At 45.4% G+C, this 16,958-nt stretch overlaps 1 protein-coding gene across 7 annotated transcripts in view; it reads right to left on the bottom strand.

Annotated features, from left to right (window-relative positions):
- Positions 1–2,506: 2,506 nt before the first annotated feature.
- The window catches only part of GRIN2A (glutamate ionotropic receptor NMDA type subunit 2A), a 450,066-nt gene continuing 435,614 nt past the window's right edge, over positions 2,507–16,958 (bottom strand). For all 7 annotated transcript variants that reach the window (XM_081559277.1, XM_081559275.1, XM_081559280.1 and 4 more), the window contains 2 exons: positions 11,761–11,999; positions 2,507–4,771 (listed from right to left, as the gene is read on the bottom strand). In XM_081559277.1, the coding sequence (XP_081415403.1) occupies positions 2,972–4,771; positions 11,761–11,999 (2,039 nt within the window). In that variant the 3' untranslated portion in view covers positions 2,507–2,971. The remainder of the gene's footprint in view (positions 4,772–11,760; positions 12,000–16,958) is intronic.

Below are 16,958 nucleotides of genomic sequence, written 5' to 3'. Positions count from 1 at the left end.
GACTCAGAGTTGAGATGTGTCTGAGGAATCCTGTGTAATGGACCCATAGTTCAGGGCATCCTCTGTAATTCTTACCACCTCCTGTCCTGTAGGTGTGATTTACCTCTGGACGTTATACTCCTGCTACTCTTTCCCCAAAGAACTGAAGGACTTGGATGGCCTTCTAATAGCTCGACATCACTAACTTTCAGTTGGAAAATGACCATCAATCAATGGTCGGTTGTCTGATGTTTGGGATCATCACTATTAGGTGTCAGTGTATCTATGGAGGAAGGAAATGATGCACTGATTACATTGCACCCAACTCTAGCTATTTCTTTTTTAAAAAAGCCCTTTCGGTATTAAAGGAAGGGTATACTTTTTTTTTTTTTTTTTTTTTGGCTACATTGCTGTCGATTCTTCCCAAAGCCATATATTTAGTTTCTACACCCAGAGAAGTATGGGGTAAACAGCAGAACTAATGTTGTTATTAGAAGAAGGCTTTTTGATCTATGGGGTCATTCCAAGTGTAATTCTCACTCTCCCTGGAGGTCTCTGCCACCTTTGGCAGCTCCCTGGTTTTGAGGACAGTGGAGAAAGACAGATAGCCTCTTTCGACTGGTGATGTACCACGGCTCTCTTCTGGGAGACTTCAATTCATTTTCTGTTAAGACATGACACTCTTGTGAGGAAACGGAGGTGATCCTGGCTGGGGGTGTACAGGTCTGAAAAGCAGTGGAAGGGCAAAGGCGGAACATGGTAAAAGATGATACGATCACAGGTGTGAGTGAGAGTAGCGATTGGGGGGCTATTCCAGGTTCTTTAATCTAGGCTTCTTCGTCGCTGGAGAAGCAAAGGTGCAACATCCAAGAAATAAAATGCAACATTCAAGTGCATTCATCTTCAGTACTTTGTCAGCCCCTTCTGCCTGTCCACCTCAAAGACTTTCACTGGCTCCCTCTGCCTCTCTCCCACTGACCCTGAACGTCTCAGCAAGCACTTTTCATCATTACAGGAATATGGTAGGTCAGGTGCCCTATCTCAAAGCTGGAGCCGTTCAACGAATCCTCAAGCTCTAAGAGAATTATTCCCGGCACCTGCCCACTCACAGGAAATCACTGCCTACAAGACAGAACACAGCATGACTCTAAGACACGGGTTAACTTTTCAAGCTGTCATTCTGTCCCCTCCTCCAAGAGGCCAGGGCAAAATGCAGGAGGAAATCGGGGAATGGTCCGGCTAGTCTGCATTAGCCTAGGGCTTCTGTAACAGGACATCAACACAGATCCAGGGACTATTCAAGTCAGGTGGCTACTTAGCCCAAACATCTCAGGGATATTCATGTATTTAAAACAGGCTAATTACTAGATTTGAACTGTATAAAATATGTAATGAATATTGTGTGTGGTTTTTATCATGTTTAATTTTTAAGCTAGAAAATTCTGTTTTGGTGACGTGTCGTAATATAACAACTTGCTTGTCATTTGCAGGGGCATGCTGAATGCACAAGCTGCTGCGCTGAGAGCTTCTCATGTGTCAAGATCCCCCAGCCTTGCCTCACAGCGGACAGAAATGAGTATCATTTCCTATCATTTTTTCACAGGTTTGAGGCGAGTGAGAAGGGGATGATGGAAGTGACCCGGAAATGACAAATGCCTCGAGGAATTTTGTGAGTTCTGTTGGTGCTGGTGAGGCAGTCGGCCTTCAACAGAGTGACTATTTCAGAAGAGAGGAATCACTCGTCCCACTAAAGATTATCCACAATTGGGAGGATGCTCAGGGTAGATACATGAGTGTCTCTCCTGTTTTGAAGGCTGTTGATTTAAGGAGGCTGGAGCGGGGACGCATGTCCCGCCGAATTTCAGGACGGGTTAAGGAAGATCGCCCTATGGCTACACTGGGCTTTAGCAAGACAGACAGCATTTTACTTCTTAGAGATCATGGCACACACGTGGCCACTGGCACGTGCCCCCACATTCACCATGCTGGGAACAGCAACACACACTTAATTAATTGCCACCACGGCGATTCAGGGGACTGAACTAGTGAAGGTTCCTGGAGGGAGGGGGAGAGTAACAGATACTATACAACCCTGAGTCATCACCAGAAGAGGGGGAAATGCAAACTTACGTACACAGGAGTCTTCGGGATCAACTACAAGGGCCGCTGCGTCATAGGCGAATGATCCACACTTGTGGTATCGAAGACACACATGTGTGAGTCTGTGCAGCTCTGAGCAAGACCACCGAAGCCAAGGGTGAGAGTGTGTCTGTGAAATACACAAACGGACATCCAAAGAGACTCTTGTCACTCTCTGCCTGAGGGCCCTCCTGGGCCTTTTACTCCATGTGTCTTGGAAATGGACTACGAGGAAGCTAGCAGAGTGAACCACGAACTCGCGGGTTTGCTATCCTTTGGGGGAGTCTGGAGTTCCGGGGTTGGGCCAGGGCCGTCATGGGAGGCAGAACAATAAAGCTGAACCGCTTAGAAAGCTGAACTTCTGAATTTCTGGCACACTCAGTCTCACTACAGTGTGGATGCATTCTTGTTTTATTTTGTGTCAGGTTTACATGCATACCATATTGCTTATTCTGTATCAGAGAAACCGTGAGGCATTTCTGATGAAGAAATTATAGGGTGGGCTGGTCTTAATGGAATTTGGAATATAGGAAATTGTCACATGATCACTGGCATCCGATGCATCATTATTGCAACATACCTGGCGGGCATGTCCAGGAGACTCGCCCTGGTGTGGATTGATTTTTGGTTAAGGACTCACCTATCTGGGCTCTCGCATGCTCAGCATACACCTCACAAGATTCCTTGAGTGGAAGACTATGGCTTGGAGCCATGTGCAAAAGAACCAACTGAAAAATACCTTCCTAAATCCTCTTCCTCTGGTCAGGGCACTATTGGGGCATCCACCATTTACCCGTCCAGAACGTTGGCCATTAGGTATGTTTCCCTATAGATAAAACATTAATCGAAGGTTTTAAACATCAGATTCAATACTAGGCATTTTCTTGTACACACGTCTATTGCTGCAGGAATTTAAAACCCTGGGGGCAGAGTACATATTATTCTTATTTGCAGCATAAGGCATAACATGCTCTGAAATATACACGTCGCTGTGGCCTCTACTGTCCCTGGAACAGTATGACGCTGTCGATCTCAAAGACGAGCGGAGATAGCTGTCGTTTGCAGCCTGGGATGGCAGCGAGTGTTTGTAAGGGTCCGAGGGGCACCTCCCGATCACTAAGCGTTGGTCATCCCCGTAGGAGTGGAGGAAAGGGTTCTCGGAGGTGTGGTCCGGCAAGAGGGACTTGCTCCGCTTGCCGACCTCCAGGCCCTGGGGGAAAAGGGAACCCTTGTTCCCCGCAAGTTTGCTGGAGGGGACGCTAAAGAGACTCCCGTACAGGTTTCCCTCCAGGAGCCGTTCGCGGTCCTTGAGGCTGATGCTCCGGGAGGGCCTGCTAAGGTCCACCTCCCTGGGTTTGTCGAGGATGTTATCGTACGAGTGCTGCCGGCTGATCCTCAGCTTGTTCTTTTGGAGCTGGAGCGCGCTGTTCGGGGCCCAGTCCTGCTGGTAGACCTCCTCCTGGGCGGCAGGGTTCCCCGTCTCCTGAAGCATCTGGTCCTCGTCGATGTCGTAGAGGTTCCCCATCCGCAGGCAGGCGTCGCACTTGAAGGGGGACCGCACGGTGAAGTGGCCCGAGTAGGTGGGCAGGTTGGACAGGCAGCTCCGGCAGTGTGTGGAGTTCTGGCGGTACCGGTCACTGCCCTCGCTGTGCGGGGAGCTCTTGTCTTTCAGGCTGAAGTGCTTGGAGTAGAGTTTATACGGCTCATTGTTGGGGAGCACGTCCTCATCGTGCAGGGCGTTCCGGTTGAGGGGCAGCGTGGAGTCCCCCTTGCGGAAGCTCTCGCCGCGGTCCTGGTAGGTGTCAGGGAAGTCCACGTTCTCGGGGAGGGCCATGCTTTCCGCAAACGGGGGCGGGTCAAGGTGGAAACTGGGTTCCTTCTCGCCATCTATGGTGTAGATCTTGTCCCTGGGGGAGCTTGCTTTGGTTTTCAGGTAGGAGCGCTCCGCCTCGCTGCAGTCCTTGGGGTACTTGGAGGCCACGGACCTCTTGAAGTTGTCCTTGGCCTTGTGGTTCTTATTGTTGTCAGCCTCCCGGTGGCACGCGGCCCGGCTCGACGTTTCCGAGACATCCGAATGGGCCACCTCTTCGGGAAGGTACCGAGGACTCTTCAGGGAGTGGGTTCTGTTCTCCACAGGCCCCTCGTCCCTCTGGGAGATGGGGTTCTGGGTGAGGGAGTCTTGGCGGAGTGACTCCATAGATTTCTTCCAAAGTTGCCGGGGCCGGGAATTCCCTTTGGACTCCGTGCTGACAGCCACCTCCACTGTGTTGGGGTTGGACTCGTTGAGAGTCAGAGGATGCTGGCCCTGGAACACATAGTTGTTGAGGTTATCCTTGTGCCTGTTGGCCACAAAGGTCTGGAGTTCGTTCATGTTGTCCCCGAAGATGCTGTCTTTCCCCTGGAAGGACCGGTTGTCTGAGTATACCAGGTTGCCCTTATCTGAAACCATGTCCATGATGAGGGAGCCTCGTTGGATGAGGTCCGCAGCTCTCTTGGGGGAATCCATCCTTGAGGAGTTCATGTTGGACAAGTTGGAGATGTTTTTGGCGGATCGAAGGAGTTTTAACATGTTGCTCTGGGATCCGGTCAGGTTGAAGTCCGGAGACTTCTTCTTTTCTTCAATGTGCACTCCGTGAATGCAGCTGTAGATGCCCTGTGGGGAGGAACAAAACAGCATCAGCAGCATCAGGGACACAAAACCGTGTCACATCTGAACCCTCTCTGCAAAGGAGAGACGTAGGCGCCCTGGAGAAACAGTGAAATGCAGTCTGAATCCTGATAACGTTTCTTAAGTGTATGAGACCAGTGGCAGAGCATCAGGCTTCCCTTGTCTCTCTGGTTTGATTATCTGATTTACTTAGATTATCAAGATTATCTGACACTTTTGCCAATAGTCATACATGGAATTTGAGGAAAAAATATCCACTAATCCTCCTGGGCTTCCCAGGTGGCGCAGTGGTAAGAATCTGCCTGCAATGCAGGAGACGTGGGTTTGATCCCTGGGTTGGAAAGATTCCCTGAAGTAGAAAATGGCAACCCACTCCAGTATTCTTTTTTTTTTAATTATTTATTTTTTATTGAAGGATAACTGCTTTATAGAATTTTGCTGTTTTCTGTCAAACCTCAACATGAATCAGCCATAGGTGTATATATACCCCCTCCCTTTTGAAACTCCTTCCCATCTCCCTCCCCATCCCACCCCTCTAGATTGAGACAGAGCCCCTGTTTGAGTTTCCTTTGCCATACTACAAACTTCCGTTGGCTATCTATTTTACATATGGTAATGTAAGTTTCCATGTTACCCTTTCCATACATCTCACCCTCTCCTCTCCTCTCCCCATGTCCATAAGTCTATTCTCTATATCTGTTTCTCCATTGTTGCCCTGTAAATAAATTCTTCAGTACCATTTTTCTAGATTCCGTATATATGTGTTAGAATACAGTATTTATCTTTCTCTTTCTGACTCATTTCACTCTGTATAATAGGTTCTTGGTTCATCCACCTCATTAGAACTGACTCAAATGTGTTCCTTTTTATGACTGAGTAATATTCCATTGTATATATATACACCACAACTTCTTTATCCATTCATCTGTCGATGGACATATAGGTTGTTTCCATGTTTTAGCTATTGCAAATAGTGCTGCAATGAATAATGGGGGCCATTCTGACCGGTGTGAGGTGATATCTCATAGTAGTTTTGATTTGCATTTCTCTAATAATGAGTGATGTTGAGCATCTTTTCATGTGTTTGTTAGCCATCTGTATGTTTTCTTTGGAGAAATGTCTGTTTAGGTCTTTTTCTCACTTTTTGATTGGGTTGTTTGTTTTTCTGGTATTGAGTTGTATGAGCTGCTTATATATTTTGGAAATTAATCCACTCCAGTATTCTTAACTGAGAAATTTTGTGGACAGAAGAGTCTGGGGGGCTAGAATCCATGGGGTCACAGAGTCAGACACGACTTAGTGACTGAACAACAACAACCTAAATGGAACATGATTGTCCAGACTTCAGGGTTTGACCTGGTTCTCCAGAGACTGACACGGGTCTGGCCCAAGAAGGGGGTTGTGAAAGGGATGCGGAAGCTGCCACTGACTCTGGGGTATACTCGTGGGAAGGATGTGTGAGAAGTGTAGACTCTGATGACAGCGGCCCCATCGATTCCCACGGTAGGGACACTCAGAACCCATAGGGATGCTCATGCAACTGTGACAGCCAACACTGTTTGCCCTCCTGCATCTTTCTTGTTGTTTTCTAGAGAACAAGGAAGAGTAAACAGAAAAGCCTACAGTTGTGTGTTTGAGCATCTCTTCCTCCGACCTCTCCACCCCAGGCTGCATGATAAAGGCTGCCCAAGACAAGGTGATGGCCCTTCTCACCTTCCTGCAGCCTTTCCTCTCGTCTCCTTCTCTAGGCCCTGAGTGGTCTCTTTCCCTGTTCCTTGCCAGGAGGCAGCGTCTCCTTTTTGTTTCTGAGGCTGCTGGATGTCAAAATGTACAAACGTGTATTTCACATAGAGCAGTGCTTTTGAATCTTTTATGCTAACTTATGCTTTCCCTGATCAATTTAGTGATGTAACAGTCTCATACGCTAACCTAGAGGGACTCTGCTATATTGGGTGAAAATCAGTGTGTCTCCTACATGTCTGAATCAGCCAAGATCAGAGCATTTTCTTTCTGTTGTTAGCACTGTGAGAACATTAGCTTTTACATGTTTTTCTAACTTTGCATTTTTATTTTAATAAGCTTCTGTCTTCCTTTTAGAGATTTTGAGAACTCGCCTCCAACCTCTCCCATCAGAGTGGTGTGCTCCCACATGCCAAGATGAGCTAGTTGTCTCTGTATTCGCAGGAGGCCCTCAGAAGCAGCCAGGGAGCTGAGCTATGTTTCAAGAGCTGGGGGGATGGCGGTTGACTGCTTTTTCTCATCCCTGCTTTCCCCTGGGGCTCACATGACACAGCTAAGGCAGTTTCCAGGTGCAGATCTGCCTGGCAAAGCCTCAGGAAGAAGTCAACATGATGGACTTAGCCTGTACTCCAGGTTTGGTTGGCAGGAGTTCTTCAACTGAGTTGACCCATCTTCCAGATGGGCTGATGGGGAGGTGGGAGTGTGTATTACAAAAGGGTGCGAAGAGTCAGAAGCCTGAAGCCTACTAGAAATGAGCCCCAGAGTCATCCTTTATTAGCTCTGTGACCTTGGCTAAGTCACTACATCTTTTTGAGCCTCAAGTTCCACATCTGTAAAATGGGAATCATACACTCTAAGGTGGATGTCAGGGCAAGATCTGACAAAGCAAACAGAGCCCCTCACGTGGAAGGGGCTCCATGAATGCGAGTGGGTGAGCCGCTCCATCATCCCCGTTGTGCCCCTCCTGCTTGTCACCCCTCCCCTCTGTCCTCTCACACAGCAGCCCTGTGATCAGAGCCACAGGAAACACATACTACCCTTTACTACTGCACATTTGCTCTGGAAAGCCATCGTGGCTTTCTGATGTCATATGCCACCCAAACCCTACCTTGGAAGGCCAATCCCTAGGCTGGGGTTTCTTTCTTCCCTGCAGAGGTCTTCCTTTCCTCCTCTCTAGCATTCACAGACTATGACTACTTTTTATGGATTGTGTAAGTGATATGTCCTCTCGGCCCCACGATGGGTTCAGACGAAGGGAGCACTGCAGACTCAACATGCTGTTCCAGACAATTGGCTCTGTCCATCCTCCAACTCCTAGAGGACCTTGACCTCTCAGAACATTTTCAGTGGGGCCTGGGCATGACTGTCCTCCTTGGTTCCTTGGCACCTGGGCCTGATGCCTAAAGTGTCTGGTATCCTCTGCTTATTTGTGTCCCCCTAGCCTTCCAATTCATGTATTGAGATCCCAGCTCCCAAAGGTGATGTATTAGTAGTAGGTGGGTGCTTAGGTCATGCGGTCCAAGATGGGGCCTTTGGCAGGAGCACATCTTATAAAAGAGACCCACAGAGCCCCTTCATTCCTTTAGCACAAGGGGACATCTGCAACTTAGAAGAGGGCCCTCACCCCACCATGCTGACACCCTGATCTCAGATTTCCAGCTTCCAGAACCGTGAGTGTCACGTGAGTGTCACGTTTTTATTGTTGATGAAGCACTCAGCATGTGGTAATTTGTTAGAGCAGCCGGAATGGCCCAAGGCGATTGTTGTCATTTGCTAAGTTGTGTCTGATTCTTTTGCGACCCCATGAACTGTTGCCCCGCAAGGCTCCTCTGTCCATGGAATTCTCCAGGCAAGAATACTGCAGTGGGTTGCCATTTCCTCCTCCAGGGCATCTTCCCAACCTAGGGATTGAACCTGCGTCTCCTGAACCTCCTGCATTGGCAGATGGATTCTTTGCCACTGAGCCACCTGGGAAGCCCAGGCTAAGACGGTATATGACTTCTATTTTGTCGTTCCCGTTGCAGGCCAGCCAGAAGCTGCCTTAAGCTCTCCTCTGAGCTCTCTGGAAGGATGTCATGGTTTCCACCTCCCTGGTCTCTGGTTTTGCTATGTCTCCCATTCCTCACGTCTTAGGAGACAACTGAAGCAGTTCTCTTTGCTGATGACAGTGAATATTTTTTTTATAATGAAAGGGACAGCGTTTTGGAGAGGAAACAAAAGTTAAAAGCATCCCACAGAAGAAGGGATGCCTTTTTGTAAGTCGTAATGGACAAAAGTCACAGCTATGGGAGAAGCTTGGTTCTAATGTAAAATAAATGACTCTCTGAGTTCTGGCCTTTGCCTTGGCCAGTGCAAAAGGGCAGGCATCTCAGGTTTGTGTTCCGTGGGACATGGGGTCCTCTCTCCATTAGGGAGGGGGAGATGGAAGTTTAGGTCCTGGCTTGTCAAGGACACAACACAGCAATGCTGCACTCAGTTCCCCCTTCACGCCTGTCCCTCCAGAGGCTTGGAACAGGAGTGAGGGGTTTAGATCATTTCTCAGAATAACAATCCTCACTAGGCTTCCTTAATGGTATCTTGGACAGAAGGAGCGCTCTTTCAAAAACAAGCAGGATTTACAAGTAAAGGCAATTGTGTTCATTCACTCATGGCAATCCCAGAATCATTTGGATATGGAAAGCCTTCAGTAATTGGCTGAGAGAATTAGCTTAAAGTTGGCTTAATACCTAGCTACATGCATGCATGTTGTTATTTTTAAGCAATCTGTGTGTTTAGATCCCATCAAGCTAATTAGGAAATATGTATTTGCATAGAGCTCAAGTTTAGTTGCCACTGAATGGAGAAAATAAATCCTCCTGACTAAGTCTGTGTGTACCTTTTGGATCTCTTAAAACCACCAATCCTCAAGAATACACAAATTCCTCTTTAAATGATTATTTTGCTTTCCCAATAGACATTAGCATCTAAAACTAGATGCTTCTAACTACATATTTTTCACCATGTTTCAAACCTTAATTTGTTAAATTCTTTCAGAGTAAAACAAATTCCAAGGCGAATAAATGGGAGAAATAGGTAGATAAATAGATGGATGGGTAGATGGATAAAAGAATGAATGGATAGATGGATGACATTGATTATCAGGTACATAGATGATATTATACTGCGTTGGAAGATCAGTGAACAATATGAATGTATGTAAAGTGAAAGTGTTAATGTCAGTTGTGTCTGACTCTGCAACCCCATGGACTGTAGCCCACCAGGCTCCTCTGTCCAAGGAATTCTCCAGGCAAGAATACTGGAGTGGGTTGCCATTTCCTTCTCCAGGGGATCTTCCTGACCCAAGGATTGAACCTGGGTCTCCTACATGACAGGCAGGTTCTTTACCATCTGAGCCATCAGGGAAGCCCTTATACTGTGTTGGAAGATCAGTGAACAATATGTGTGTATGTGCTTTTATCTGATGCAAGTAAGTGACTAGCTTGTGCTGAACAGGTAAACATTGTTCAGTTGTGTACACATATATGGGTGTAGTATGATTTGTATCAAATCTCTTATTTTGCTTGGATTTGATGTCTGTTGCTTGTGTAAGACTGCGGGCTCAGGCTGTTACTACACCACCTAGAGTCAGATCCTGGCTCCAGCAAGGCTGAGCAGTGTTGGGTAATTCCTCTAACCTTATAACTGTGAGTTTCCCCAACTCTAGGACCATATCAGTACCAATCTCATACAAACCTCATGGTTTGTAGGTTAAATGAGATGAAGAGTATAACATCCTTATATGGTGCCTGGGAAATAAATGTGCCCCACAGATAGAAGCACTTTCCATGACTGTCATTGTGATTAATGCATCTCACCATGTGTACCTGTGTATGGCCACACACACGTGCCATGTTGTGCATCATGAAAGATTTCTGTGGTTTGCACATGAGTGCACTGACTATGGCATGTGTACTCTGCACTGCTGTTTATGTCGGGTTGAACGTGTATTTTGTTTCCTGTTTGAAGTGTGTGCCTTTTCTCGTGGTTCTTCAAGCCTCTGTTTCATTTCAGGCTCTGTTGCATCATACGTGTTCTTGTGGGTTGTCATCTGTGTACACACATGGCTTTGCATCGTGATTCTGTTTTGCCACATGTGACCTCTTGGAAAGCATGCAAACGTCATAGCATCCTGCACAAGAATTTTAGTAACGTTCTAGAGAATATCTGGGTGTTTGTCAGGGAGGACACAGACTGGCTGTGCTTAGCCCATGTGTTTTGGTGTTTTTCTAGCTTTCAATGGAATTAGGTACTAGCATTTAAAAATTAAGGGACGTCCTTAGTTGTCCAGTGGTTAAGATTCCCCACTTCTGTTGCAGGGGGCGTGGGTTTGATCCCTGGTTGGGGAACTAAGATCCTGACTGCCTCACAGCACAACCAAAAAATTTTAAATAAAAATTGAAAGTTTTCCTGTAAGGGTGGGACGTTCTGGGAGAATAGCATTGAAACATGTATATTATCATATGTGAAACAGAACACCATTCCATGTTCGATGCATGTGACAAGGGCTCAGGGCCGGGGCAATGGGATGATCCAGAAGGATGGGATGGGGAGGGAGGTGGGTGGGGGGTCCAGGAAGGGGAACACATGTAAACCCATGGCTGATTCATGTCAATGTATGGCAAAAACTATTACGATATTGTAAAGTAATTAGCCCCCAACTAAAATAAATAAATTTATAAAAAAAATAAAATAAAATAAAATAAAATTTAAGGACCTAAGTATAAAAAAAAAAAAAAAAAAAAAAAGAAAGTTTTCCTGTATAATCAGTTGGCCATTTTCTCCTATAAAAACTGAAAATTGGCCTTGCCTTCCACTAAGACCATCCTCAGCAAGAGCAGAGAATGATCATCTCCTTTGGGTTTGACACACTCTATTATATTTTACTACAGTCTCCATTGCTCTCTCCCCTTGACACCCATGCTCAGCTGCTATTTTTCATTCCATTTGTGCTATTTTTCTCAGGCCCGGCCTGCCTTATTCATTCACCTTCCATTTCTGGCTTGCACGGTTGTCTGGCTCATCAACACAGAACCCAGTGCCCTTTCCACACATCCGAGAAGGGTTGGTGAGTGAGGGGAGGGTGTGCAGGCGCCCCACCCCCTGCCCAGGGGTCCCGAATCCCTGCTTCTCTGGGAGCCCCAGTGCTTTTCTGGAGCTGCCTGCTGCAGAGGGAAGTAGCCGTCGGGGATACTGACCCTGCTGATGGAGAAGAGCAGGCCCGGCCGGTCGGAGCAGACGCCCGTGAAGCAGAAGCGCAGCTTCCAGTAGAAGAGATGCTCCCAGATGAAGGTGATGAGGCTGAGCGCCATGGCGGCCGCCAGCATGTAGAACACGCCCGCCATGTTGTCGATGTCCAGCTGGCTGCTCATCACCTCGTTCTTCTCATTGTGGCAGATCCCCGTGAGCCACAGCGTCTCCAGCTCCTCCATCTCCCCTGCATGAAAGACAAGAGCCACAGGCGGTGAGGAGCAGGGCACGCGCCGTGGGGTGGACACCTCTGTGCTTGGAGCAGACAGTAAAGAATCCGCCTGCAATGCGGGAGACCTGGGTTCAATCCCTGGATCGGGAAGATCCCCTGGAGGAGGGCATGACAACCCACTCCAGTATTCTCGCATGGAGAATCCCCATGGACAGAGGAGGCTGGTGGGCTACAGTCCATGGGGTTGCAAAGAGTTGGACACGACTGAGAGACTAAGCACACAGCACCCTGCTTTTCTGTATCCCCACCCCCAACATCCACCCAAGCCTAGAATAGGACATGGGATAAGCTGACAGTAGGCTGCAGTGGGAAGATATGCATTTGTGTTATGACTTCATCACTGACTAGCTGTGTGTCCTCAGAGTCACAGTGATCCTGTCCGTGAAATGGGTAGAATAATAGTGCATACTCTGTCCGGTTCTAGGAAAGATCAAAGAAGCTCACATATGCAAAATTCCTAAATGTAGTGCCTGGCTCATGGTAAGTTCTCCTAAATAGTAGCCTGCAAGGGTTGTTGTCCAGGAAGCACCCAGCACACAGCCTGGTACACGTTTGTACAGGAAGTATACACTATTCATTTCTTTGTTTAGAGCATCCGAGATTATTCCAAAAAGTCACCTCAAGCAATGCACTTAGGGCACAAAGTGTTCCTTGCAAAGAAACAACTCAATTGCTTCTAAATGGCCCCTTGCAAACTAAATACTTCCCCACTTTGGCAGGCAACTAAAGAAGCAGGTGGGGTTTTCAATGGAAAAAAAAAAAGGCATTATTTTGTCTCTCTTTTATGTGCATTTTATCCAGTTGCCATTTAGGAGGAAATTCTCTGGTCTAAATGTCTAGTAATTATACTAACTGTCTAGAAATTCACTAAACCATGGTGCTTAGACTATGATTCAGGCCTTTAAAAGTTATCCTTCAAAAACAGTGAAAATCAAAAAAGATGCCTAGAATGTTAAATGAAGAGTACAACTATATTGTATATACATGTGATCTCTAAGATATAAAAGATAGAAGTGTAGAATTAAGAAATACAAATGACTATGTATAAAATACGTCAACAACAAGGATATATTATACAGCACAGGGGAATGTAGCCATTATTTTGTAATAACTTTAAGTGGAGTATAATCTATAAAAATATTGAATCGCTATACTGTAGACTTGAAACTAATATAACATTGTAAATCAACTATACTTCAATGAAAAAAAAACCACTTGCAGAGAAAAATAAATAAATGCTCAAAATGTTTGATTTTCTTTGAAGAGATTAATCATAAATTATTGCCTTCACATTGCTCTCTTTAAGTTTTATGAAATGTGTGTATATTGCTTTCTGTTTGTTCTCACTATTGAAACACTTGCCTGAACATAAAAACTGAAGGTGCCACTTATTTTTCTTAGACCTTTTGGAGATGTTATTAAGTGTCCTTCTGACCTAGATTGTAACTGTTAGAGGTCAGCTCATAATGCATTTGTCATTACTTTCTATGCAATCTATATTTTCTCTCTAATCGCTTTTGAGAATTTCATTCTGTCTTTGTGTGGATCTAGGTGCGGATATGTTTTATTTGTTCTGCTCTGGACTCTGTGATTCTTCAATCTGATGACTCATAACTTTAATTTTGGAAGAATTTCATCCGTCGTTGCTTTGATTATTAACTTTCCCCATCTTTTAAAAGATTAACAGACTTTATTTTTTAGAATAGTTTTAAATTTAGAGAAAAACTGAGCAGAAAGTGGAATCCCCATAGAGTCCCTCTTCCCTTTCCTCATGGTTTCCCCTATTAACATCTGGCATTGATGTGATATATTTTTATAACTTATGAGCCAAATACATTATCATGAACTAAAGTCCATAGTTTATATTGACTACCCTGGTAGCTCAGCTGGTAAAGAATGCGCCTGCAATTCAAGAGACCCCGGTTCAATTCCTGGGTTGGGAAGATCCCCTGGAGAAGGGAAAGGCTACCCACTTCATATTCTTGGGTTTCCCTGGTGGTTCAGCTGGTAAAGAATCCACCTGCAATGTGGGAGACCTGGGTTCAATCCCTGGGTTGGGAAGATCCCCAGGAGAAAGGAACAGCTACCTACTCCAGCATTCTGGCCTGGAGAACTCCATGGACTATTTCATGGGGTCACAAAGAGTCGGACACTACTAAGCTACTTTCACTCCACATAGTTTATATTAGGGTTCAATCTTTGTGCTGTACAATTCTCTGGGTTTTGCCAATGCTTAACATCATGTATCCACCAAGACAGTATCATACAGAATAGTTTCACTGCCTTAAACATCCTCTGTGATCCAACTGTTCACCCCCCATCACCCCTCATTCCACCCACTGGCAACCACTGATCTTCTGTCTCTATAGTTTCGCCTTTTCCAGAACATCATATAGTTGGAACCATATACTGTGTAGCCTTTTCAGACAAGCGTCTTTCTCTTAACAAGATGCATTTAAGATTCCTCTATATCTTTCCCTGGCTTTATAGACCTTTTGTTTTTATCTCTAAACCATATTCTACTGCATGGATATATAGTTTGTTTATCCATTCAACTACTGAAGGATATGGGGCTTGCCAGGTGGCTCAGTGGTTAAAGAATCCACCTGCAATGCGGGAGACCCAGGAAATGCCAGTTCAATCCCTGGGTGAGGAAGGTCCCCTGGAGAAGGGAATGGCAACCCACTCTAGTATTCTTGCCTGGAAAATCTCATGAACAGAGGAGCCTGGTGGGCTACAGTCCATGGGGTTGCAATGAGTCGGACACAACTGAAGCAACTGAGTACACATGCATGCACTGAAGGGTATCTTGGTTGTTTCCAAGTTTGGACATTTATGAAGGAAACATAAACATTCATGTTTAAGTTTCTATGAGGATATAAGTTTTCAGCTCACTTGGGTAAATACCTAAGGACATTATCAGTGACTATATCATAAGACTATATCTAGCCTTCTTGGAATCTGCCGAACAGTCTTTCAAGATGACTGTACCATTTCACACTCCACCAGCAATGAATGAGGCTCCTGTTCATATAATGCATCCTCAGTAGCACTGATTTTGTTTCGGATTTTGACCATTCCAATAAGGTGTGTATCACATTGTTTTAATTTGCAAATACTTAATTTGCAAGTCCTTTGCAAATCCTTAACATGATTATCTTATCTTCAGAAAATTTTGTTTAAAATACTCTAGATGGGGACTTCCCTGGTGGTCCTGTGTTTGGGACTCCATGCTCCCAATGCAGGGGACATGGGTTCAATCCCTGGGCAGGAAACTAAGATCCTACATGCCACATGGCTCCTTCAAAAAATTCTAATAAGCTACTTTTAAATTCTGTTTAAAAATATTCTAGACATTCTCATTCTATCCTCTAGGTTATTAACTTTGTTTTCATGTTTTTCACTCCTTCATTGTTCTGTCCTGCATTTGATTTCCACAGATTTATTTTCCAGTTCATTTATTCCTTCATTGGTAATATTTGACTTTGTGTTTTAATTTTTAATCTATTTTAATTGTGACATTCGCTTGGTTCTTTTAAAATTCTGCCTGTTCATTTTGTTATAATGTCCTCCTCTTCAGCTATGACTTTGAAAACTTTTATCCATTTTGTAATTTCAAACCTATAGTCTTTCAGATTATTCTCAGCCCCATACCCCCTCCCTGCCATCTGAGTTCTCAGGGTTCTGTTCTGTCTGCCATGCGTGCTGACTCTCATGGTGGATTACTTCCTTGCAGCATTTGTAACTTTTGATTATGAGCGCATCTTCAGCAGAGCTGTTCTCCCCCAAACCCCATGGGGCTCCCAAGCAACCTGGGTTACAGACAAGGCCTTACAGAGGGGCTCTGGGTTTGCTCCTGCCGTGGTTCCAGGGGCTTTCAATGTACCAGTTTTTAACATTTACTGGAGTATAGCTGCTTTACAAAGTTGTGTTTGTTTCTGCTGTACAGCAATGTGAATCAGCCACACGTATACATATATCCCCTCTTCCTTAGACTTTCTTCCCATTTAGGTCATCACAGAGCATTGAGGACAGTTCCCTAAGCTAGATAGGAGGCTCTCCTTAGTTATCTATTTTCCTGATGCTGGGAAACATTGAGGGCAGGAGGAGAAGGGGATGACAGAAGATGAGATGGTTGGATGGCATCATTGACTCAATGAACATGAGTTTGAGCAAACTCTGGAAGATAGTGAAGGACAGGGAAGCCTGGCATGTTACAGTCCATGGGGTCGCAAAGAGTTGAACATGACTTAGCAACTGAACAATAACAGTACATAGTATCAATAGCGTATACATGTCAATCCTGATCTCCTAATTCATCCACCCTCCCCTTTCCCCGCTTGGTGTCCATACGTTTGCTACATGTGTGAAACAAATCTGACCATAATTACTCCACCATTTAACATACATTTAAACCTCCATACTAATTTGAGTTTTAATCTCTCAGCTTCAAACAGATATTAAGCTCCTTGTACTTCCTTTGCTATGATGGACTGTTTTTTCTAGTCTCCTTTTCACAGACTCCTTGACAGTCTCAGATTGAAGCCGTGGTATCATCTCCTTGTACAGTTCAGGGCCCCCCTGTGGATGTTAAAGCCCCAGGTCCCATCCCTCTTGCCTGTCTCCCTGTCGGCACTGCAGCTGAAACACACCATGAGGATTCCCATTCCCCTCTTTCTGGCACCAAAAGATTTCTCTTCATTTTGGCCTTGGCTGTGCATTGTGGGCTTGCATATGTGTATGTGTGTACATGCCTATAATTCTGCATTTTTATGCAGTTTGTAGCATGGAGGGGCCCCACATCAGTTAAGTTTCCATTGTACCACTACCACATATGCATGTATAACTCTTGTGAAAGTGAAAGTGTTAGTCGCTCAGTCGTGTCTGACCTATTGTAACCCCGTGGACTGTAGC

The sequence above is a fragment of the Giraffa tippelskirchi genome, chromosome 13, assembly GCF_054371585.1.
Source record: "Giraffa tippelskirchi isolate mGirTip1 chromosome 13, T2T-mGirTip1v1.2.pri, whole genome shotgun sequence".
NCBI classification, from domain to species: Eukaryota; Metazoa; Chordata; class Mammalia; order Artiodactyla; family Giraffidae; genus Giraffa; species Giraffa tippelskirchi.
The sequence above is the reverse complement of the archived record's forward strand: the minus strand, read 5'-3'. Positions and strand labels throughout refer to the sequence as shown.